We start from the raw sequence: 23,655 nt of genomic DNA, 5'->3' as shown, positions 1-23,655 counted from the left end.
ATTAAATGCTCGTATATGGCATCTAGAAAGATGGTATTGATGATCCTACATACAGGGCAGCAAAGAAGACACAGACATAAAGAACAGACTTTTGGACTCGGTGGGAGGAGAGGGTGGGATGATTTGAGAGAAAAGCATGGAAACATTTATATTACCATATGTAAAATAGATAACCAGTGAGAGGTCGATGCATGAAGCAGGGCAGTCAAAGCAGGTGCTCTGTGACAACCTAGAGGGATAGGATGGGGAAGGAGGTGGGAGGGAGTGTTCAGGATTGGGGGGGGCACATGTGTATCTATGGCTGATTCATGTTGATGTATGGCAAAAACCATCACAATATTGTAATTGTCCTCCAATTAAAATAAACACATAAATTTAAAAAATGCAAGTAAGAAATACCTGCTCTCCATCTAATTCACTATGGTAATTTGGAAATTAATCTTATTTAATATTGTTGCAAGCACTGGCTTGTTTTGTTGTTGCTGTTTAGTTGCTAGGCTGACTCTTTTGTGACCCCCCTGGACTCTAGTTGGCCAGGCTTCTCCATCTGTAGGATTTCCCAAGCAAGAGTACTGAAGCAGGTTGCCTTTCCTTCTCCAGGGGATCTTCCTGACACAGGAATCAAACGCTCATCTCCTTCATTGTGTAGGTAGATTTTTTTGACCATTGAGTCACCAGGGAAGCACAAGACCATGTTTACAGAGTGCTTTACTATTCGTTGGTTGAAACAGCTTTCTAACATATCCCAATCACTAAATGGAAGTTTTCCATCAGCAAAAAGGTGGCCATCATCTTTATTACTGTACACTAGATAATGTAGCAGGCACTCTAAAGAAGGAAAAAACTAGACTATAAAAAGTAGGAAAATAGTGGTCACTGAAAAGAAGATATCAAGGAAGTCCAAGTACCCTACACTTGAAAATTAATGAAGCCCAAAATGAATGTTTTTCTCTGGCTAAATCATATTTGTTTCATTTGTCAAAGATGTTTTTGAATAAATGAATGTGTTTTTACCTCATTCGGTCTCCTAGGCATTAATAATCTCACTGATCAGCTATTTCCAAACACAATTAGTTGAATAAAATGCTTTGTGGTTCAAATCTTCTAACATTTGTTATTTATGAGATTCTTATTTCTGTTCAAGGATCTAGTGTTATGGACATGTATCCTTTAACTAGGATGATACAAGATACAAAACAGGTCCCTCACACCCATGAACGAGAAATCAATGTCATGCTTTACAACAAATATTTTCACCAAGTACTTACCATCTGCTCTGAGTCCATAATTAAGGTGAGTACATATTGACTCTTCAAGAAGAAAAAAGCAAAGATAGAATTTTCTCTTCTTATAGATGAGTCTTTGAGTGATTAAATAAAGGTAATGGCATATATGATGGAACCTTCTGTTAGAGCTATTTTTAAGCTTTCATGAATACATGAAAAGTAAGCATTTTAATGCAGCTCAGACTGCTTGCTGTTAGACTACAAGTTCAATTTTAAAAATGAAGCCAGTTCTTATGATCAAAACAGGAATTTTAAGGGAAATATGTCAAGGGAAAAAGCCTAGTATGTGTGTAAAAATTTTTCTTAACTGAGCTATAGGAGACTGTTAAGAAGAAGGGAAAGAAATGTATAGATGTTTACTCTAACCCCGATAGGTCCGGGATATGTGCCAAGTGTCTTAAATCCACAATTTTGTTTAATCCTCATACTAGTTCTCTGTGTGAGGTTCCATTTAAAGATGTGGAAATTAGGATTCAAAGATCAAGCAACCTGCCTCAGTTCATATAACTAGTACGCATCGTGGCTGGGATACGAACCCAGGTGTTTCTGAGGTGAATACCAACGTACTTTCCTCTGCAATCCTCAGGCCATGTCATTAATGTGTTCCCTAGAGGCCAGAGTTCTGGACCATCCTAACTGTATTTGTATTTATGACCACTGACTTCATCTAGCAGTGATGGCTGGAGGTGTTTGCCCGAAGTGTTTATCCTTTTATTTCATGCATGCTCTCCAAAAGGAGACATAGGGAGCAGCAGAAAGCATTTCCCAGGGACTCTTCAAATTCCCTCTCAACCTTTGACCTTCTGTGCTCATCTGCTAGAGATTTTCTCAGACCAAAATCTCCTAAGTTCATGTAATTATCAATTATTTCTAATAAGGCCCACAGAATAAGTAGAGGGAAACTAAAACCTGGCTATCTTCATGAAATACTGACCTCTTAAAGGGAAAGTGTCTTCCTCGCAAGGTGGGGAGGGGAAAAGAAGACATCTAGGTGAATTTTCAAACCTGACTGGTTGGAGACAGATCATACTTTAAGCCAGGAAATGGGTGGCCCCTGAGAGCCCTTCCTGTAGTGGTCCTTAGTCCTCATTCTCCCTTTAGGACCTCATCTACACCCAGGGGAGCACACAGGTTAAGAGCATGGGCCTTAGGGCCAGCCTGACTTCATTCAGATCTTGGCTCTGCCACAGCTCAGTCAATGGCCCCTGTTATCTGGTCTCCAGACCAGTGATTACATCAGCTACATCTCCTCCCACTCTCCTTCTTTCACTCTAGCTGCAACAACTGACTTTCAGTTTCCTGGAGGAACCCTGTACCTTCCCATCTCTGGCCCTTTGTTTATGCTGCCTCTGTTTCCAAATACCTCGAGTTCAAACTGTGTTGCCAGTTCAGTTTGTTTACTGGAGGTCTAATAGACACCTGAAGTTGGCAGATCCATGAAGAGAGAAAGATTCAGACCGAGACTGCAGGTTTCATGCTTCTACTGCATTTCTAAAGAGATAATGATGAGCTTTGCCATGTTTCTAGGCTTTCTGATTATACCTAACCTTCTCTGAAGTCAGCCTCCCCTGCCTTTCCTCCCCTGTTCTCTCTGTTAAGAACTGGGCCCATGTCCCTAATCAGAACACTCCTTGGAAAGGTCAGTGAGCCCCTTCCTCAGGTTCTCTCAGATTTCACACTGCTAATTGTAGATTCTGGCCCATGATGTCTAGATAATTTGGATAAATGACAACAGAGAATACATTCAACTTTATTTCTTTGTCTGCTGACCTCCTGTTATATTTCTAGCCTGCTGCTAAGCTTGCCTCATGCTGAGAGTAGCATCTGACTGCTTCCTAGATAGACAAGGGCTGCCTGGAACAGTTGTGGCTTGTCTCATCCCACCTATATATATTACAGAAACACTCTGGGGTAGCACAGTGACTATTAGACTACATCTTTTTGACCTTTCTTTGATTAAACCAACATTCATGGCAGAATGTTGGAAAAGGTGTTAGGTATGCCCTGTGCCAATTTTGAGGCTATTTTGAATATTATAAAACTGATGAAAACTGAAGGTCTTATGAAGTATTTTATTGTTCTTTTTTGTAGGTATGGGAACTCGAAACTGGCCTCCAAATATACCAGATTTTAGACCCTCATGGCTTCAATGTTGAACTGACTGCTGCAGCTATTGATGAAAGTGGATTTCTTTTTGCCACAGGAGCATATAATGGTCAGACCAATATCCAGAATATGGCCCCCTTGCTTTAGTGTCCCAGGAATTTGTTCTAGGATCTCGTCACAAGCTGTTTGGGTTAGAGGGGAAGTGTGAATCGAGCTGGAATATGTAAACATGCCAGTGAGACTGCTGTGACTGACTGAACAGTGCTAGGCTCTTCTATAATGGGTATTAATGTCCTGATATTGATGTTAATCGTAACAGATATCTTACTTATATAGATGCTTATCAGTTTGCGAAGTCTTTCATATATACCATCTCAGTCCATTTTGAATCAGACTTACCTGTGTTGCACTGACTCATTCTGTCCCTCTAATTTTGAGTACCATCAGCTAATAGTTACTACTGGTGTTTAGTTGCTCAGTCATGTCCAACTCTTCTGTGATCCCAACCATGGACTGTAGCCCTCTAGGCTCCTCTGTCCATGGTATTTCCCAGGCAAGAATACTGGAGTGGATTGCCATGTCCTTCTTCAGTGGATCTTCCACTAGTGATTGAATCTATGTCTCCTGCATTAACAAGAGGATTCTTTACCACTGAGCCACCAGGGAAGCCCCATCAGCTGACACAGAAATTCTATTTAGTGCTTTTCATAATATTTTTACTGAAAATATTGGACCAGACAAAATATCCATCCAACTTTGCCATATCACATTTAGGATTCTACACTGGACTTGTTTATAAGATGCTTTTGAACTGTGGTGTTGGAGAAGATTCTTGAGAGTCCCTTGGATGGCAAGGAGATCCAACCAATCCATTCTGAAGGAGATCAGTCCTGGGTGTTCTTTGGAAGGAATGATGCTAAAGCTGAAACTCCAGTACTTTGGCCACCTCATGCGAAGAGTTGACTCGTTGGAAAAGACTCTGATGCTGGGAGGGATTGGGGGCAGGAGGAGAAGGGGACAACAGAGGATGAGATGGCTGGATGGCATCACGGACTCAATGGACGTGAGACTGAGTGAACTCCGAGAGCTGGTGATGGACAGGGAGGCCTGGCGTGCTGCGATTCATGGGGTTGCAAAGAGTTGGACACAACTGAGCGACTGAACTGAACTGAAAAGTCTAAGATGCTTAAGGACATGTGTCATGTCACCCCTGAGAGAATGTCATACTCCATTTGGGCTGTGTCATTTGCTGCTGTGGAGAGCTCATAGAACTTGTTGGAACCAGCCTTCTCTCCTTTCACTTTACCTTATTCTGAACTCCCACGAGAGAGACAACATGACCTAGACAATATGACCCTCTGTATCACTATACACATATAGTGATTCCCCTCTCCAGGGGATCTTCCCAAGCCAGGGATCAAACCCAGCTCTCCCACATTGCAGGCGGATTCTTTACCAGCTGAGCCACAAGGGAAGCCTATATTTCTTCTAGGGATATACTTACTAGATAAATTCTTGTTTGTAAGCCAGTTGATGAATAGAGTATCTTCAGTAAAAGTCAGAGTTTTTAAAGTGTGAGCAGATAACAATATACATGAAATAAAATCTAGAATGCTGAGTTGATGGGGTGTGAATAAATGCAACCTGAGGTCACTCTAAAAGCCCATGTTAGAAGATAGTTCTCTACACTGAGTAATGACCTAGAAATTGGCATTCAATAAGTATGCTATCATTTCACCTGGCCCTTTCATGAGGATCTCCTACATGAACCAAGTTAATTAGAATGAATGATTTCAAATGTAAGAAGAAATTTGACAGATACCCTTTTTGCATTTCCTTTTTATGTAACCAACAACTCGAAACATTTTGTTTTCTACCTGCTGGAATTCTTTTAATCCTTTTATTACCCAGTAGGATCTAGTTCTAAAATATGTTAGCACCTTAGGAAATGACACTATTGGAGTGACCTTTTACTGTTAATAATCACTGTGGCATGATTTTAGATAGATAGATATTGGAGAGTATTTAGCAAACTGGAAAGCGTTGGGATAATAAAAGCAGAAAAAGACCCAATGAAGACAGAAAACTCACACAGGAGAGTCTGAGAATTTTAAAGAATATGTTCACAAATTTCAAGACATTGCCTGGTCCTGTTCATTTTTTATCAGCCTGTGACAATGAAAGCATACAGAAATATATTTTGTACACAGCAATGCTAGGGAGACTCGATGTCAATCTCAGTAGGGAATAAACTTAGGATAAATTGTTGCAGAAAGCTTTCAGTTAGATTGATTTTCTCTGAGATAAAAGCCATTCTTCCTAGAAATGATTTTTGCTTATAGGATCTTTTCTCTGTGTGCTCAGGAACAGTTAAAATCTGGGACTTTGGCAGTGGACAAGAGTTGAAGGTGTTACCAGAAGGGAAAGACTGGAAAGAGGAAGAGCACTGGCTGCACCGCCTGATTTTCCTGAAAGCTCAGGAGAAACACCAATACTTGCTCCTCTCTTTGGAGCGCAACGGAAAGATCAGAATGATCCAGGTTTGCAGTCCCACTTCCACGTATTCTATGTCCTCTTCTTGGGAAAATCAGCTGAGCGTGGATAATCCCCATTTAACTCTTCTCTTGCCAGCCAGCGGAGGATAGTATTTCTCCACCAGCCTTCCTACGATGTTCCTATTAACCTTGCCCATGTCCAAGCAAAGAGCAAAAAAGACTAGCTGTTGACACTGCCCATCCAATGTTTGCTGAAAAGGATTAGCCAGGATCCTCTGGAGTAGATATCAAAAAGATTAAATTTACATACAGCTACCACCTCTGACATGGTTTATATCCTCATTTGAGGATAACTCACTGGCGGAGCTGCTCCCCAGTAGGCTTTATGAAAGGGAGCAATGATTCCTCTCTGAACCATATAACCCATAATGCATTCAGGGATGTTCAAGTCACTTTTTCAGTTTGTCATCAAAACGGCTTTGTGTACTTAACGGTTAACATGGCAATCTGTTTAGGTATGTTTTGGAAGGATTGAAGTAGACTAAATTTGTTTTTCCTGAGTGTCTTTTACCACCTAAGTACACTAAAGCCTTCTTCATATTTAAAATGAAAACTAGATCATTTACCCTGGCTGTTGAGTGGATACTTCCCTGCCTAGAACTCAAGGATTCTTTGCCCTTATTCTTCCCCTTTTGAAGATAGGAGTGAAAAACTTCCTTAATTCAACTAATCTTCCTTTGCTGTCTGAGCAATCCAAAATGGCACTGTACTAGAAAGGAAGTTCTTCAGTGGAAAGAAATAGTTGTAACTTTCTTTTAAAAGATTTTCTTTGTAATTCTGCCATGAGGAGAATGTGGAATTCTTACTGATGGACACAATTTCCTCAATATATAAAATGAAATACTGAGAAACGTGGTTAAAATTTGGAGGTGGGAGGGGGGTTCATGTTTGGGAACGCATGTACACCCGTGGTGGATTCATGTCAATGTATGGCAAAACCAATACAGTATTGTAAAGTAAAATAAAGTAAAAATAAAAATTAAAAAAAAATAAATTATAAAAAAAAGACCAAAGGAAAAAGATTAATGTTCTTTTAGATAATTGAGACACAGTCAAGGAATCAACAAAATTCTATTTAATTATGTATTAAGTAATTTGTAGCAAAGTGAAAACAAGTTGATAGCCAAGTCAATACATGACTAAATGGGCGTTTAGTATGATTTTTCTTTTCTTGTTTTTTTTTGCTGAACTGACAAAATAAAGCAATAATTTAAGTATTATCCAAACATAGCCACATTCCTTCAGAAAACAGAACCTGCAAGTAGCATTATCCTTGCAAACTGGGCATAGACACTTGTGGGTTTTCAGCCTGTGAAGGAAGAACCTAAAAGATGACACAAAGCAAAGAGGTCATTAGGAAACTATAACTTTGGGCCTCCCTGATGGCTCAGACAGTAAAACACCTGCTTACAATGCAGGAGACCTGGGTTCGATCCCTGGGTCAGAAAGATCCCCTGGAGAAGGAAATGGCAACCCACTCCAGTATTCTTGCCTGGAAAATCCCATGGATGGAGGAGCCTGGTAGGCTACAGTCCATGGGGTCACAAACTGTTGGACACGACTGAACGACTTCAGAGGAGGAACTTTGGACCTAAATAAAGTTTTGGCTAGAGATGGCACTAGTCTTTCTTATAGCTTACCATTTTTTTCAATGGATGGCCTTAGACTGAACATTCTTCTTTATTTCCCCCTTTTTTTTTTTTACCACCTGTTCCTGACACACACGTGCACACCCCTTGACCCAGCTCATGCAGTCATTCATGTTGACAACTTTACTTTCATCAGAGCTTGGTCTACAAATCTACTCAATTTCTAGAGAGATGAAATAAAACTAAACTCATCTCCACCCTCTTATCCCTTGGAATATTTAATTGCTATACTGTTCAAAAAATAAAGAAGTAATACATACATCATGAGAAATGCTGGGCTGGAAGAAGCACAAGCTGGAATCAAGGTTGCTGGGAGAAATATCAATAACTTCAGATATGCACATGACACCACCCTTATGGCAGAAAGTGAAGAGGAACTAAAAAGCCTCTTGATGAAAGTGAAAGAGGAGAGTGAAAAAGTTGGCTTAAAGCTCAACATTCAGAAAACGAAGATCATGGCATCTGGTCCCATCACTTCATGGGAAATAGATGGGGAAACAGTGGAAACAGTGTCAGACTTTATTTTTGGGGGGGCTCCCAAATCACTGCAGATGGTGACTGCAGCCATGAAATTAAAAGATGCTTACTCCTTGGAAGAAAAGTTATGATCAACCTAGATAGCATGTTGAAAAGCAGAGATATTACTTTGCCAACAAAGGTCTGTTTAGTCAAGGCTATGGTTTTTCCAATGGTCATGTATGGATATGAGAGTCGTACTGTGAAGAAAGCTGAGTGCTGAAGAATTGATGCTTTTGAACTGTGGTGTTGGAGAAGACTCTTGAGAGTCCCTTGGACTGCAAGGAGATCCAACCAGTCCATTCTGAAGGAGATCAGTCCTGGGATTTCTTTGGAGGGAATGATGTTGAAGCTGAAACTCCAATACTTTGGCCACCTCATGCGAAGAGTTGACTCATTGGAAAAGACTGATGCTGGGAGGGATTGGGGGCAGAGGAGAAGGGGACGACAGAGGATGAGATAGCTGTATGGCATCACTGACTCGATGGTTTGAGTGAACTCCAGGAGTTGGTGCTGGACAGGGAGGCCTGGTGTGCTGCCATTCATGGGGTCGCAAAGAGTCAGACACGACTAGGCGACTGAACTGAACTGAAATTAAACAAGCTCACTTACCCCCTAAAAAAGTGGCACTGTAGAAAGGAACTTATTAGTAATATTTTCTCAAATGTGACAATGTATTAATTTCTCTGTTTTAAGTTGGTGCAATCCCAACAGACAAAATCTGCTATTATAAACCCTCCTTTTTAAAAACTGCAAAATGTAGCATGGTGCTGTTCCCGTGTCAGAATTGCTTTTAGATCTACTATAGCATTTTCCCCTTGATTATTTTGATTTTTTATGTCTCCAGAACTCCGCAGATTGAACTTGAGGACTGAAAGCCTCTCTTATTCATATTTGTATTCTTGCTCTGCCCAGAGTCGGTGTTCACTAAGGACTGACAGAATGAAGAAATATAAGAAACCCCTTGTAAGGTATACAATAGTAAATCTATGGGGGCATTTTATGGTATTTTATTAATGTTTGAGGGGGGAGATTTACAATAAGGATAATGTTGAAAACATTATTTTTATTATTATTGATATCTTATTATTTGCTTATCACTTATTATCCGCCTATTCAAGGTAAAATATGGTTTGATTTACATACTTAATTTTTGGAATACTTTCATTTATTCACTCTTTTTTTTCAGTAACCATTTACCAAATGTTTACCATGAACCAGAAAGATATCTCCCGTTTCACAATGGAACTTATAATTTAATAAGTAGGACTGATATTCATCCACCTGTTATATGTGTTATGAATGCTTGCACAGAGTGCTATAGAAATTAATGATGGCAGGTAGTGCCTAGCCTAATCTGGGAGTCAGGGAAGACTGCTTTCCTCTGATTTCCAACGAAACTCAACACAATTCAAGAAATATTTTGTGTGCTCCCCATACAGTAGGTATTTTTCTAAATCCCAGGAGTCTATATTAGATAACTACTCAGGACAGTCACTGAAAGCCATGAAACATTGTGGATTAAATATTTTCTAAATCTCCTAACTGGTATTAAAGAGATGACAATACAGTAAGTAAAAGCAGACCAAAACTTTAGTGCCTGTGTGTGTGTGTGCTTAATCGCTCAGTAATGTCTGACTCTTTGCAGCCCCATGGACTGTAGCCTGCCAGGCTCCTCTGTCCATAGAATTTTCCAGGCAAGAATACTGGAGTGGGTTGCTGTTTCTTTCTCCATTCATGAGTTACAAGACCTTTTATTTGGTCTATATGTAACTTCACTGTCTTCAAGTGACAGTGCTGTCAATGAGCAATCCAAAACTGGTCTGAGTCGTCTTCCTTTGTAAGCAACTTATTCTTTCTGCAAATTTATAAGATGGTATCTTTGTCCTTGAAGTTTAAAGTCTATGCCTATGTGTGTATTGTTTCTCATCAATTCCACAGGAAACTCAATCTGAAGTCCTAGGTATTTCTTCCAGCTCAGGGGATTTTCGTTGTATTATTATTTGTCTCTTAGATGTCTGTTTGGCATATGTTTTTTTTTTTCTAATTCAGAAACTCATATTATTTGCATATTCAGTTCAGTTGCACAGTCGTGTCTGACTCATTAGGTCTTCTGAATCTGTCCTCCAGATTTCTTATATTTTTCCTCTGTTTTTGTTTTGTTTTAGCTTTGCTAACTCTTGAAATATTTCTCTACTGCTACGCTATTAGTTCAGGTCTCAGACAGGCACTGTCTCCTTTAACTCATCAACCAAATTCTTAAACATGAAGATCATGTGTTGGTTTTTGTTTCTGCTTTGAACTCCCATGCTTTTGAACTATGGTGTTGAAGAAGACCCTTGAGAGAGTCCCTTGGACTGCAAGGAGATCCAACCAGTCCATCCTAAAGGAAATTAGTCCTGAATATTCATTGGAAGGACTGATGCTGAAGCTGAAACTCCAATACTTTGGCCACCTGGTGCAAAGAACCGACTCATTGGAAAAGACCCTGATGCTGGGAAAGATTGAAGGTGGGAGGAGAAGGGGACAGCAGAGGACAAGATGGTTGGATGGCATCACTGACGAGATGGACATGAGTTTGAGTAGGCTCTGGGAGTTGATTATGGACAGGGAAGCCTGGCATGCTGCAGTCCATGGGGTCGCAAAGAGTTGGACACGACTGAGCAACTGAACTGAAGTATTGTTCAGGTTCACTCAAGTTATCGTACTTCCCAGAAGTTCTAGCTACTCTGGGATCTGTTCTGCATGTTTTGTCCATTCTTCTCTCTAGATTCTAGGCCCACTTAACTACAGTTTTTCTTCTCACTGGGCTTTGGCTACTAGAAAAATGCAAGAGGTGACAATCCCAAAGGGGGGGTATACAGCCATGGTGTTCTTGAGGGTTGGGGTTCAGCATTCCCCACAGCAGTCCTCTGTTGGGATACCATCAGTAAGCTTTTCTGCTGCCCATTCTCTTCCCAATTTCTAAAGTATCAAAGGCTGTTACACACTTGTTCAGCTACTCCTCTACATCCTTGGAAGCAAGGAAAACTACACATAAACCATAGCACACATTGCCCCCTCCACACACACCTCTGGGGATTTAAGGATACTTGCAGATGAAACATCACGCTCAAATCTCATCCTAGGAGTGTCTCTGAATAAGGGTCCCCCCATGTCCTTTCTTGGTAAAATGAAATATTAGTAACTCTAAATCAATCTTTTAAAAGATTTTTAAAAATGTAGTGTTCTGTGAATTCAGAAAGTCTGAGAGCTACTATCTGAAATGGTTCAGCTAAAAGCAGCTAAACTTATTTAAACCACTGTAGCCAATTTATCTCATCAAGGGAGCCCACGACCCTAACCAAGCTATTGCTCAGTATATCCATATCTGATCACTATTTGGATATTGCTGAGATTCCTCCTAATCCCATGATGGTGCAAACACTAAAGAATCAACTAGTATATAGGAGTACCACTGGCTTACACTTTTGAATTAACATACATATGAGATAACAGAGATGTTAGATCTACACCTAGAAACATAAAGTTTTTGGACTTTTAACTATGAACTAAGGAAAATAAGGCCCCATAAAGATATAGACTTTGTCCAAGGTCTCACTAGAACTAAGACTAGAAACACATTGTCACCATGCCTAGAACCAATATTCTCATTTTACCACAGCTGCCTTTCAACCTACAAAGATCCCTGCTCTGCCAACAAAATAACCTTTACAGAGTAGCTTTTATTCCCATATAAAAGTTGAAAATTCTAAAACTAAAAGCATTTCACCAACAATAACCAACTAGAAAACAGAAAGAATGATGACAATAGCAAAAAAAAAAAAAAAAAAATCAAAGGTACCTAAAACAAATACAACAATAACATACAAGGTTCTTGCGGTAGCGATCTTAATGGACATAAAGACAACCTGAATAAATGAGATATCACAAAGATACCTTTACTACAATCAAACTAAAAATAAACACCTGTCTTAGAAAACAAAGTAGAAAAAGAAGTCACAGACTGTGAAAAGACAAATGCACCCCAGGTAAATAAGATTAGGAACCAGACTATAAAAATAAATGACATAAATCCAGAAGAAAAAGAAATAGCTCAACAGAAAATGGACAAAGAACAGATAAGAAAATCAGATGATTCAAAAATACATGAAAAATATGTTCAGCTTACAAAATTAGGAAAATGTGAATAATGTAATTAATAAATTTAAAAAAATTTTAATGTCCCATTTTAAAACTATCAGATAGCCAAAAATAATTTTTAAAAAATCAAATGAAACCAAGTTTTGACAAGAATGTTAAGAAAGAACTGGATGCACATATCTTACAATTTAATAATTCTATACCAGGCACATGCGCTAGAAAATATGCCATTTCTCCATAAAAACATGCAGTGAAAAATTCACAGCCTGAACACTCACCCAGTAGGAGAATAGATAAGTAAATAGTAGTATATTCATACAATACTGCTGCCTAAAAATAAATGAACTAGCTGCTGCTGCTGCTGCTGCTAAGTCGCTTCAGTCTGTCTGACTCTGTGCAACCGCATAGATGGAAGCCTACCAGCTTCCCCTGTCCCTGGGATTCTCCAGACAAGAACACTGGAGTGGGTTGCCATTTCCTTCTCCAATGCATGAAACTGAAAAGTGAAAAGGAAGTCGCTCAGTCATGTCCTACTCTTAGCGATGCCATGGACTGCAGCCTACCAGGTTCCTCAAAAATCCTCAAAATCCCTCAAAATCCATGGGATTTTCCAGGCAAGAGTACTGGAGTGGGGTGTCATTGCCTTCTCCAAAATGAACTAGAGTGCCATGTAATTACTTGTATAAATCTCAAAAATAAATTAAGTGAAACAAGCAAGGTGAGTATGAATGCATAAAGTTTGATATCATTTTATAAAAAGGTTAGAAGCCTGAAAGCAATATCATATCATGTAACATACATATGAAAAGTGTTAGTCATAGTCACTAGGTCATGTCTGATACTTTGTGACCCCATGGGCTGTAACCTCCCAGGTTCCTCTGTCCATGGGATTCTTCACCTACTGGAGTGGGTTGCCATTTCCTTCTCCAGGGGATATTCTTGACCCAGGGATCAAACATGGGTCTCTTGCATTGTAGGTGGATTCTTTACCATCTAAGTTGCCAGGGAAGCTATATATATGAATAAAACCTGAATATGGCATGTGGGTATAAACTTTGATGACTAACTTTATTCAGGTTACTAGTTACCTCGAGAAAGTAAACAAGAAAGAGGAATTATATTAGATGGGGACAGGTAGAGCTTAAGATCTGATAAAGCTGAAAGTGGGAAAGTGAAGTTGCTCAGTCCTGTCTGACTCTTTGATACCCCATAGACTGTAGCCTACCAGGCTCCTCTGTCCATGAGATTTTCCAGGCAATAGTACTGGAGTGGATTGCCATTTCCTTCTCTAGGGGATCTTCCCAACCCAGGGCTCGAACCCTGGTCTCCTGCATTGTAGACAGATGCTTTACTGTCTGAGCCACCAAAGCTGAGTGGCAAGTATATCACTGTATGTTCTATTTTTCTCTATGCCATTAAAACAGCTCAAAATAGTTAACTGAATTTTTCATGTACTCACTGAATTTCTATTAAAGGGTAAAGAAGATGATATTTACCTTGCGGTGATATGGGAGCTACCTGATGTTGTGCCTGTCCTACAAAATGGGAATCGTATTGTGCATCTAAGGGTGTCTACTAAAGAAAGAAGCATGGCTATTCCCTTCCCAGATGTAGAGTTGATAGTTGAGAAAAACTTTTCTCAGCGTGTTGGTGTAAGTTTCTTCTTGAATTTTTTTCCTTTATATTGTGAAAAACTATAAACATATACAAAAGTAGAGAAAATAATACAATGTATTTTCATGTACTGTTAGCCAGCTTCAAAAAGTATCTATTATGGCCAATTTTTTTCCTCATTATTTCTATGACTTCTCCATGACCACTGTCAATGGATAGATTATTTTGAAGCAAATCCTCAACATTGTGTAACTTTATCCCTAAATATGTCAGGATGTATCTCTAAATAGTAATGACTCAAAAATAGAACAATGATACCAGTATTTTCTCAAATATTTTCTAAAATAATTTATAAGACATCTTTAATATAATCACATCACAGTTTTCAATTTTCCCAGATCTTCTCATATAATATATACTTCTTACAGTTTGTTTCAACTAGAATCCAATCAAGGTCCATTTGGTTGATGTCTCTTTAAAGCTATAATTATCTTTCCCTATCTTTTTTCCCCTTGTAATTCTTTTCTTGATGATACTAGACAATTGGTTTATCACTTTCCAGATTTTGCTGATTGCACCCTTGTGGTAAATTGAAGAGGTTCTTTTTTACTTCCTTTAACCTGGTAATTATATCTGGTGCATACAGCTTTGATTAAAAAAAAAGACTCTATACTACATGGAGGTCACTATAGTACATGTGTCATTACCTCCATTAAAATTCACATAATGTTTTTTTTTTTTTTTGGAGGGGATGTCAGCAGCCATAAGTGATCACTACCTAGGTTTATTATTTCACTCAGAGTTGCCATTTTACCATTCTGATTAATTTGTTAGCTGGAATGTATCTCTAAATAAAAACTATTATCAATTATTTAGTTATCCCGAGGTACAGTTCAGATAGGAAATCAAAATAACTGACTGTTTTCTTACATTTATCAGTTTTCAAAGTAAGAAATTGGTTTTCTAGCATCTTACAAAAGTGGTCAGTGGATCTTATTTGTTCAGTATCATTATCAGATAACAAATTTAAATATTCTTGATGTGTTTCCATCTACTGCATTATTGATCAATTCTCAAATTGTCCCATCTCAAGCTAGTTGGACACTTCAGGTTTCTGAGTTCTTTTGATATGACCCTAGTAGTTCTGGATAAGTTTCAGGTATGACAAGTTTTTAGATTAAATATGTTTATGTACATGCATCATTTATCTATTCTTTGTTTATATTTCTATCTAGATTTTTCTTTTTTCTAATATATTAAAAAGCTCTTTATATATTAGGAATATAAGAATACACACATATATGTATAAATAATTAGGAATATTAATTAGGAATACCAGTCCTCTGTGAGAGAAGTTTCAAATATTTTTTCCCATTTTCTTATTTGTGTTTTCACTTTGTGTATGGTCATTTTTCCCATGGCAATGTTAATTTCTGAGCAGCTTGGTGTAGATGAAGTTTCAACAGTTTATTAGAAACTACTCTTGGAAATAATCACAAGTATTCTTTCAGCTCCACTCAGGAGCATTTCATGTTTTCATCTATCTAAAAATAGCTAGGTTGTTTTAACATCTCCTAGATTTTGACAAGAAGGGTAAGTTTGGGGTCATATCAAGAGGTCACAAAATTGTTGCTCACATTTTCTGTCTAATTATTATTTCACCATGTTTACATTATATGATTTTAACTAGATTTTCCAATATCAGTTAATAAAATTTCAACTTTTTGTTTTCAGCTTTTATTTTGTAAGCTTCTTATATTGCTCTGGTGATATCACTTATTGATATCTGGTTAATTTTTTCTTGCTGTCCTAAATATTGCTTGAAAAATCTAAATAAGGAAAATATATCATCAGACTATTTCTGTTACAGGATATTCTCTGATTTTCAAAATTGTAAGTAGATTGAAAGAAACCAATATTGTTTTCCACACACAGATAAAAAGAGGTATCTCCTGACAAGTCCTTAGTAGTAGATCCTTAGAGTTACAGAACCAGGGTCCTTAACTCCCTAATTTAGGATCCTTGAATTCTCAGTCCATGGGTGGACTTGCAGGGGTGTAAAAAGTCTTTGTAATTATAAAATCTCTTTCCTGAAGAGTGTATGGTTCATAGGTATTTCTTTCTCAACATTTCATTATGAAAAATTTCACAAATATAGAACTGGCAGCTTTATAAAATGAGTACCTATAAAACCCTCCACTTAAAATTTACTCTTTACACATATTTTGTAATATTTGCTTCGTTGCATATGTAGTTACATATTCATCCCCTACACACCCTTCAATCCACCTTGTTTTTAAAATATATTTCAAAGTAAGATGATGATATCAGTACATATCATCCCCTAAATACTTCAGTATATGTATCTTTAACTAGAATTCACTATTTACATTTTTTTAGTAAAATTTATAAATAATAAAATGCACAGAATTCAAGTGTGCTATTCAATGAATTTGAATAGGAATATATTCAAAACACAATCCAAACCCCATCAAGATAAAACACACTTTCATACTCCTGCCGATCAATACTTGCCCCTCACTCAAGACAACTACTGTTCTAATTTTTTTTAGATTTATTTTTACTTCTTCTAGAATGCTATGTAAGTTGAATCACACAGTAATACTTAAATATTCTTTAGTAGGTTTTTGAGACTTTTGTATGTCACTGCATGTATTTTTAATGAGCACCTACTATGTATCCTGTCCTAGGGGTCATTAACTTACTGAGCTCACTGGGCAGGATGTGGGTCTCATGCCACCATTGTTTTATTGCTTTAGGGCATCTGTATAGTCAAAGCTGTAGTTTTTCCAGTAGTCATGTACAGATGTGAGAGCTGGATCATAAAGAAGGCTGAGCGCCGAAGAACTGATGCCTTTGAATAGTGGTGCTGGAGAAGACTCTTGTGAGTCCCTTAGACTGCAAGATCAAACCAGTTGACCTGAAAGGAAATCAACCCTGAATATTCACTGGAAGGACTGTTGCAGAAGCAGAAGATCTAATACTTTGGCCATCTGACGTGAAGAGCCGACTCACTGAAAAAGACCCTGATGCTGGGAAAGATTGAAGGCAAAAGGAGAAGGGGGCGGTAGAGGATGAGATGGTTAGATAGCATCACCAACTGACATGAATCTGAGTAAACTCTGGGAGATAGTGGAGGAGAGAGGAGCCTGGTGTGCTGCAGTCCATGGGGTCACAAAGAGTCAGAAATGACTTAGCAAATGAACAACAAAAAATGACTGATAAACTGAAAGACATGCTATCTTTCCCCAGAACTCTCAAAACAAAACTCTAATGGAAAATCTGATGACTTCATCCAGATCAACAGGAATTAACTTTATGGGATCAGATGAACGGATAAACATGGTTTATAATTTTATGACTTTTTGGACAATATACTAGTTTTAATCTTTGTTTTCCAAAAGAGGTTTCCTCTTATGCTATAACTTACAACAAAGTTAATAAAGTATAGATTTGTAAACAAAGATGTAATCGTTGTTTTAATCTGTTCTTCATTTCCAAATGTGTTTTGTGTCTCCATGCCACCCTAGGACTTTGTTAATATTACTAGCTGTATTACTTATATCCTGTCTATTTTATAAGGTTGTTGTCTCTTACTGTACCCAGTGTATAACTAGACCCTGTGACAAAACTAATGATGGTAAACATTTTGAGGAAATAGATCACATTTATGACTCATAAAATAATTTTAATAGTGTGATTCTTGGAGAAGGCAATGGCATCCCACTCCAGTACTCTTGCCTGGAAAATCCCATGGATGGAGGAGCCTGGTAGGCTGCAGTCCACGGGGTTGCTAAGAGTCAGAAACGACTGAGCAACTTCACTTTCACTTTTTACCTTCATGCATTGGAGAAGGAAATGGGAACCCACTCCAGTGTTCTTGCCTGGAGAATCCCAGGGATGGGGGAGCCTGGTGGGCTGCCATCTATGGGGTCGCACAGAGTCGGACATGACTGAAGCGACTTAGCAGCAATGTGATTCTAGGTACGGAAAGAAGCAATAAGCTGAAAACATTTCCTGGATCATAATGGACTAGTAAGACAGAGGATCCAGAGAATCTTTAGCTATCAACAGAACCTAATCCAGAAATTAACACCCAAAGTGGAAAGTCAACAAAAACTTTTGCCAGATCTAAGAAGAACGTCCCAGCACCATGGGACAAAAATTGGTCATGAAATGTCTCAAATTTTGGACCAAGATGAAGAACTGAGAAATAAAATATTGTCTGCCATATCAGTAAAAAAAAGATATCACAGTCATCAGTGATTGTAGCCAATTCTGATGGTGAGCTGGTAAGTCCTGAGGGAACTCAGGAAGGAAACAAAGAATACTTACCATCTAGCAGCCATCAGACTGCAGCCACTTCTGATGGCGAGCCCTGAGGAAACGGGATGTGAAAACAGGATACTGGCCCCAGATAGCTGAGGTGCATATCAAAGGAATGAAGAGAGCTCAGACTCCTGCATCTTCTCATACACAGAAAAGTGTTAAATTCCTTAAACTGAGTTTTCTTTTATTAACAGTAATGTTTTGTGTCCTTTGTTGGATAATTCCTATATATCCTAGCTTCCTCCTCACCTCCTTGGAGCAGTTTTTCCAGGATTACTTAACATGCTATCTCCTGGGCTTAGAGTCCTTAGTATGTCTGTCAAATAAAACATAAACTTTCAAAAAAAATTGTACATAATAACAATTTATCTGAATTAACAGTTATCTAAACAGTTTATCTGAATGCTTGAATTGTATTAAAATTTTCTCTGGGTTTACTGACATTCTGTTTAACTATATATCCCAAGAACCTAACATAGTAGGTACCAAAAAATACTTGAGGCAAGACAACTGAAACATATCAAATATCACTGGTAAAAGAAAGTCCCTGGTGATATTTAGAAAAAGATTTCATAGAGTGGCATGGAGCAGAAGCTAGGCCATGGGTGAAAGGAAGGTCAGTAATTTAGAAGAGCTAATATAGGATATTCTTTCAAGAAGTTTGAAGAGAAGAGAAAGATGGAAAGGTAGTTTACTGGTTGATAGTTTAGGCTGAAGGAAGAAGACAATCAGTTCAGTTCAGTTCAGTTCAGTTCAGTCACTCAGTCGTGTCCGACTCTTTGCAACCCCATGAATCGCAGCACACCAGGCCTCCGTGTCCATCACCATCTCCTGGAGTTCACTCAGACTCATGTCCATCGAGTCGGTGATGCCATCCAGCCATCTCATCCTCTGTCGTCCCCTTCTCCTCCTGCCCCCAATCCCTCCCAGCATCAGAGTTTTTTCCAGTGAGTCAACCCTTCACATGAGGTGGCCAAAGTACTGGCGTTTCAGCTTTAGCATCATTCCTTCCAAAGAAATCCCAGGGCTGATCTTCATGAAGAGTATATTTTTTCTTGCTTAATTAAATTCTACAAATTAAAGTATTTTATGCCAAAATAATTTAGATTTTACTAAATTTCATGCTTTAGGATTTAAATATATACTTTTTTTGGCTTGTTAGTGAGAGAGCAACAAAGTATACACATTGTGTTTGTCTTGTGCTTAGATACTGTGATTATGATGATCACTGGTTCTGTTTCTTTCCCTCTTCAGAATTCTGCTGTTAGTATAGAAGTGAACTGCATTGATCTCTTACAAATAGAAGGATATAATTTGATAGCTGCTGGAACCTTAAATGGTGTGATCATCTTATGGAATTTTGTAACATCAACTGTCAAAGAAGTGTGAGTTGCATTGTTTCCTAAAATACTATACTCATTTCCTTAAAAAGCTGCACTGCAGAAGAGTCAAAGCAACATTCATTACTTAAAAAAAAAAAAAAAAGCAATACATAAAAGTGAGGATGATTTTCTCAAGGAGCCTTTCCTGGAGGTTATCTTTATAAGCAGCATATGTGTTGAGTGTCTAAATCCCAGAATGATATGAATAAAGTAAACCTTAATTATTTGTATTCCCAAGTGCTTTTACATCTACTCTTCTTGAGGATGTACTAGAGTATGTACTTTATGTGCACAGAGTATGTACTAAAGCATGCACTAAAGTTAGCATATGCTTTCCATGTACAATCTTGTCCAAATACATAACTTTAAAAAATATTTAAAATATGTAGTAATTTTAAATAATAATCTAAGAGTTTCAAGCACCCATATCCAATTGCCTACTGGCAATTACCATATGGATGAATAACAAGACCCTTAAAGTCCAACATGCCCAAGATTTCTTCCCAATCTACCCTCCCCCATCTTATCTGGTATTCCCAGTGACACCAGCATCAAATGGTGAGAGGTAATTAAGATGGGTTTTCCTTCTCATTCACCACTCCAACACATCCAGTTTACTGGGGTGGTCAAAAAGTTCTTTTGGGTTTTTCCCATAAGCTCTTATGGAAAAAGAGCTCCACCCAATACCACAGGGCAGTACTAACAAGGGCATTACACATTCATTTCTACATCTCAACCAACTAGATTTGCTCTGTTCCACAAAATTTACCTTCCCCTGGAAATCCAGTTCTAAATATGCTTACCACTGGTTATAAAGGATATAATATAACATTGTATTATTTGCTATGGGTGGGTTAAAAATAATAACCTTTCCTCAGTTGTGTAATTGGGCTCTAAGCAAGGGCCATGTGTCACCCTATATCAAGAGAGTTTCTAAAGTTGTACTTTGTGTAAGATGGCCAAGAACCTTAACAATGAATTAAAAATAAAATCAATTCTATTTAAGCATTTTGGGGAAGGAAAGAGGTATAAAGGAGATGAGAGTCAGAGAAGACAAGGGAAGAGAAGACGAAAAGGCGAAAGAAATCTCTGCCTTTCCTAGCTACAGCACTTGCACAGTCTTCCTAGACTCTATGCCCCTTTTCAGTCTATGTCAGAGTTTTTACTTTTAGCCAAGTTTGGGGAGGAAATATTCCTTTCTTCCTGGGACTCTGGGTATGCTTTGCTTTGAACCTTAAGCTGAAGTAGCTGTTTCTGCAAACCCCTCCTCTTTACCTCAGCTCAGGGTCTGCTGGGCCCTGCCCCTGGAATTCCTGTCATCCTTCAGTTCCTTTCCTCCAATCCTTGCCCTTAGGCTTTTCTCACAGACTGTATACGTGTCACTTTATTCCTAAATAATAACACCACACAATTCCTCATCTTCTTATTAATGCAGTTTTCACACTGTGTCAGCTTATGTATGACTCACTATTTTGGGAAAGCATCTACTAGACTAAAAATGCAAAGGCCACAATCTACTGCCACAGCTTAAAAGAGATCGCAGCTCCCCTGAGAATATCCCCAGTTCAAAGGTGGAGATGCTTCTTGAACCTATTCTTGAGTGCTAGGCAGTGTGCCAAGGGTTCATGCAAGTCCAGCACCCACAGAAGAATAGCTGACTACAATGGGTCATACAGTGTCCTCCTCCCACAAAAGGATGATTATATTGAAACAGCTGATTTAGAATCACTGGAGTATTTTGCAAAACATAATTCAACTGTCCAAAGTAATTTAGGTCCAGTTTAAAGACTCTAAAGTTAAAGGATGGCTCTCTCTACCTCTACCTCAAACTTTGTCCAAGAGCCTTTCACCAGTCAGGAGAAATAGTCCTTCGTTTTCTGTTCCAAGTCCTATGCTTTTTTGGGTGCAAACTAGAAGTTGTTACTACTAATGAATAATCCACTTTACCATGCAGTTCACTTGCAGAGCAGAAATACATAAAAAGTTGGAGCTCAACAAGTCATCAAATTTGCAGTTTCCTCCTTTGAGCTTGGTTCACTCCCCAGCAGGTCCTTCATCACTTGTCGATCCAAATTAGGAGAGGTAATTTTCACTAAAGGAAAAAGAACAGTTTGTTATAACATCTATTTCCTATAAGGAATAGCAAACATGGCTTTAAAACCCTACTATGAAGTGCCAGGGCAGACAGTGGGGGACCATCCTTCTGCTTCCATGAAACTACCTAGGAAGGTGTTTTTGGGAATCTGAGTCAATTGGAGACTGGAGCAGGAAGAATAGTGTGATTACTGAATTACTTGCTTTCCTTTTCCACTTAATTATAAGGTGCTTGAGGGTAGTAACTACATTTTATTCTAATTTCTCATTTCACTTATTCATAGAGTAGAAATCTATTCTTTAAACTGTATGAAACTTCCAGGAGGTTGTATAAGCTCACTCTCTGAACTAATACACAAACTGATTGAATTAAAAGACTTCTAAACACTAAAAGATCGTGTTGTTATATAGATGTTTATTAAGAAAGAGTTCAAATGCTATACTTTTGGGTTTTCTCTCCATGTTCAATGATAATCAACATTTCAGGAGTTGATTACCTCTGCATGGAATATATAATAATGTATGTTACCTTATTTGTAAATTTTTATCTTGTGAATGTATGCTTATTCCTAGGTATAGACCAGAAGATTGCTTCACTGTAGACCCTGATTTGGACCCTAAACGCTTTAGAATTAATGACATACTATTTCTCTTTCATAATCCTGAATGTGTAAGGTAACTCAGCATTTATTGATCAAAAAATATTGTTGGGGACTTAAGTGGATGATATAAGAAGAGTTCTCCTCATCCCAGCATTTAGGAAGGTACAATTGCGAGAAGGGTCTTCCCAGGTGGCACTAGTGGTAAAGATTCCACCTGACAATGCAAGAGACGCAGGAGATGCAGGTTCGATCCCTGGGTCCAGAAGATCCCCTGGAGGAGGAAGATGGCAACCCACTCCAGTATTCTTGCTTGAAAAGTTCCATGGACAAGAGGAACCTGGTGGGCTACGGTCCATGGGTCACAAAGAATCAGACACAACTGAATGAGTGAGCACACACACACACACACAACTGAGGGAAGATATATCGGGACTGACATACTTGGCTTCAGCTTTCTTCCCTATTACTGTTTTTGTAAATGGGTGGCCCCAGGGGGATCTAATTGCTGTGCGGTTATCCAGTTTCCCCTTACCATTTCAGTTCCACAGCAGAGAGGAAAAATGCTCACTTGACCCCACTTGCAGCTAAAATACAACTCTATGAGCACTGATATAAAGCAGAAAAAAAAAGATTTATAGGGCAAATATGAAAGATCATACGGAAGCAGATTTCATACGACATCTGCTATAACTGAGCAACTGTCACCCATTTCCAACAGAGCAGGGGATTTTTTTTTTTTTAAGTTTAAGAAAAGGTGTTTTTCCTATTTATATTTGCTCGAGAACTCTGATTTCAATAGGCAACGAAAAACACATCTCTGGAGAAAAATCAAAGGCTTCTATACTATCTCATCATCCAGAAGTGAGCCAGAATATAACATCTTCCTTACTCCTTGACTTGAAATGTTCTCATTCTGAGAATATTTTGAGGACCTCATCTGTATATATCTGCACCAGAACACTAAGCCCCTTTTCAGTCCATTCTAGCAGAATTAGAAACTATAGAGCAGAAGTTACTAGGTTTTCCAGGCCTCCTCACAGCCACCTCACTCCCCACCATTTCAGTGTCAGAGCCTCTGGGACTAAATCTAGCCTTAACAGTGGGAAAGAACAGATTTTTATTTCCTACACCTGAGCAGTATCCACGCTAAAATCCAGAGATGCTAAAAAAAAGTAACCAGCTGAAATTAAAACAGAGGAGAGCACCTTCTGAGTATGAAAGAGTATCTTAACTTTTCCTCCTTGGGCTTCCTCCCTCTCCCTGCAGGAGATCAAGTCAGGATTCTGTATGTTCTTCATCCCAATGTGATTCTAGCAAGGGTCCACAGAGTAGCAAGGTGAGCAAGAGAAAAGGAGAGT

General features: G+C 38.5%; 1 protein-coding gene across 1 annotated transcript in view; it reads left to right on the top strand.

Moving 5' to 3' along the window:
- WDR64 (WD repeat domain 64) overlaps positions 1–23,655 on the top strand; it is a 135,781-nt gene that overhangs the window by 75,737 nt on the left and 36,389 nt on the right. The window contains exons 11-17 of the mRNA XM_005690570.3: positions 1,145–1,293; positions 3,378–3,501; positions 5,757–5,932; positions 13,731–13,907; positions 19,474–19,604; positions 22,269–22,370; positions 23,564–23,633. Of these exons, the coding sequence (XP_005690627.2) occupies positions 1,145–1,293; positions 3,378–3,501; positions 5,757–5,932; positions 13,731–13,907; positions 19,474–19,604; positions 22,269–22,370; positions 23,564–23,633 (929 nt within the window). The remainder of the gene's footprint in view (positions 1–1,144; positions 1,294–3,377; positions 3,502–5,756; positions 5,933–13,730; positions 13,908–19,473; positions 19,605–22,268; positions 22,371–23,563; positions 23,634–23,655) is intronic.

This window comes from Capra hircus, chromosome 16 (assembly GCF_001704415.2).
Source record: "Capra hircus breed San Clemente chromosome 16, ASM170441v1, whole genome shotgun sequence".
Taxonomy (NCBI): domain Eukaryota; kingdom Metazoa; phylum Chordata; class Mammalia; order Artiodactyla; family Bovidae; genus Capra; species Capra hircus.
The sequence above is the reverse complement of the archived record's forward strand: the minus strand, read 5'-3'. Positions and strand labels throughout refer to the sequence as shown.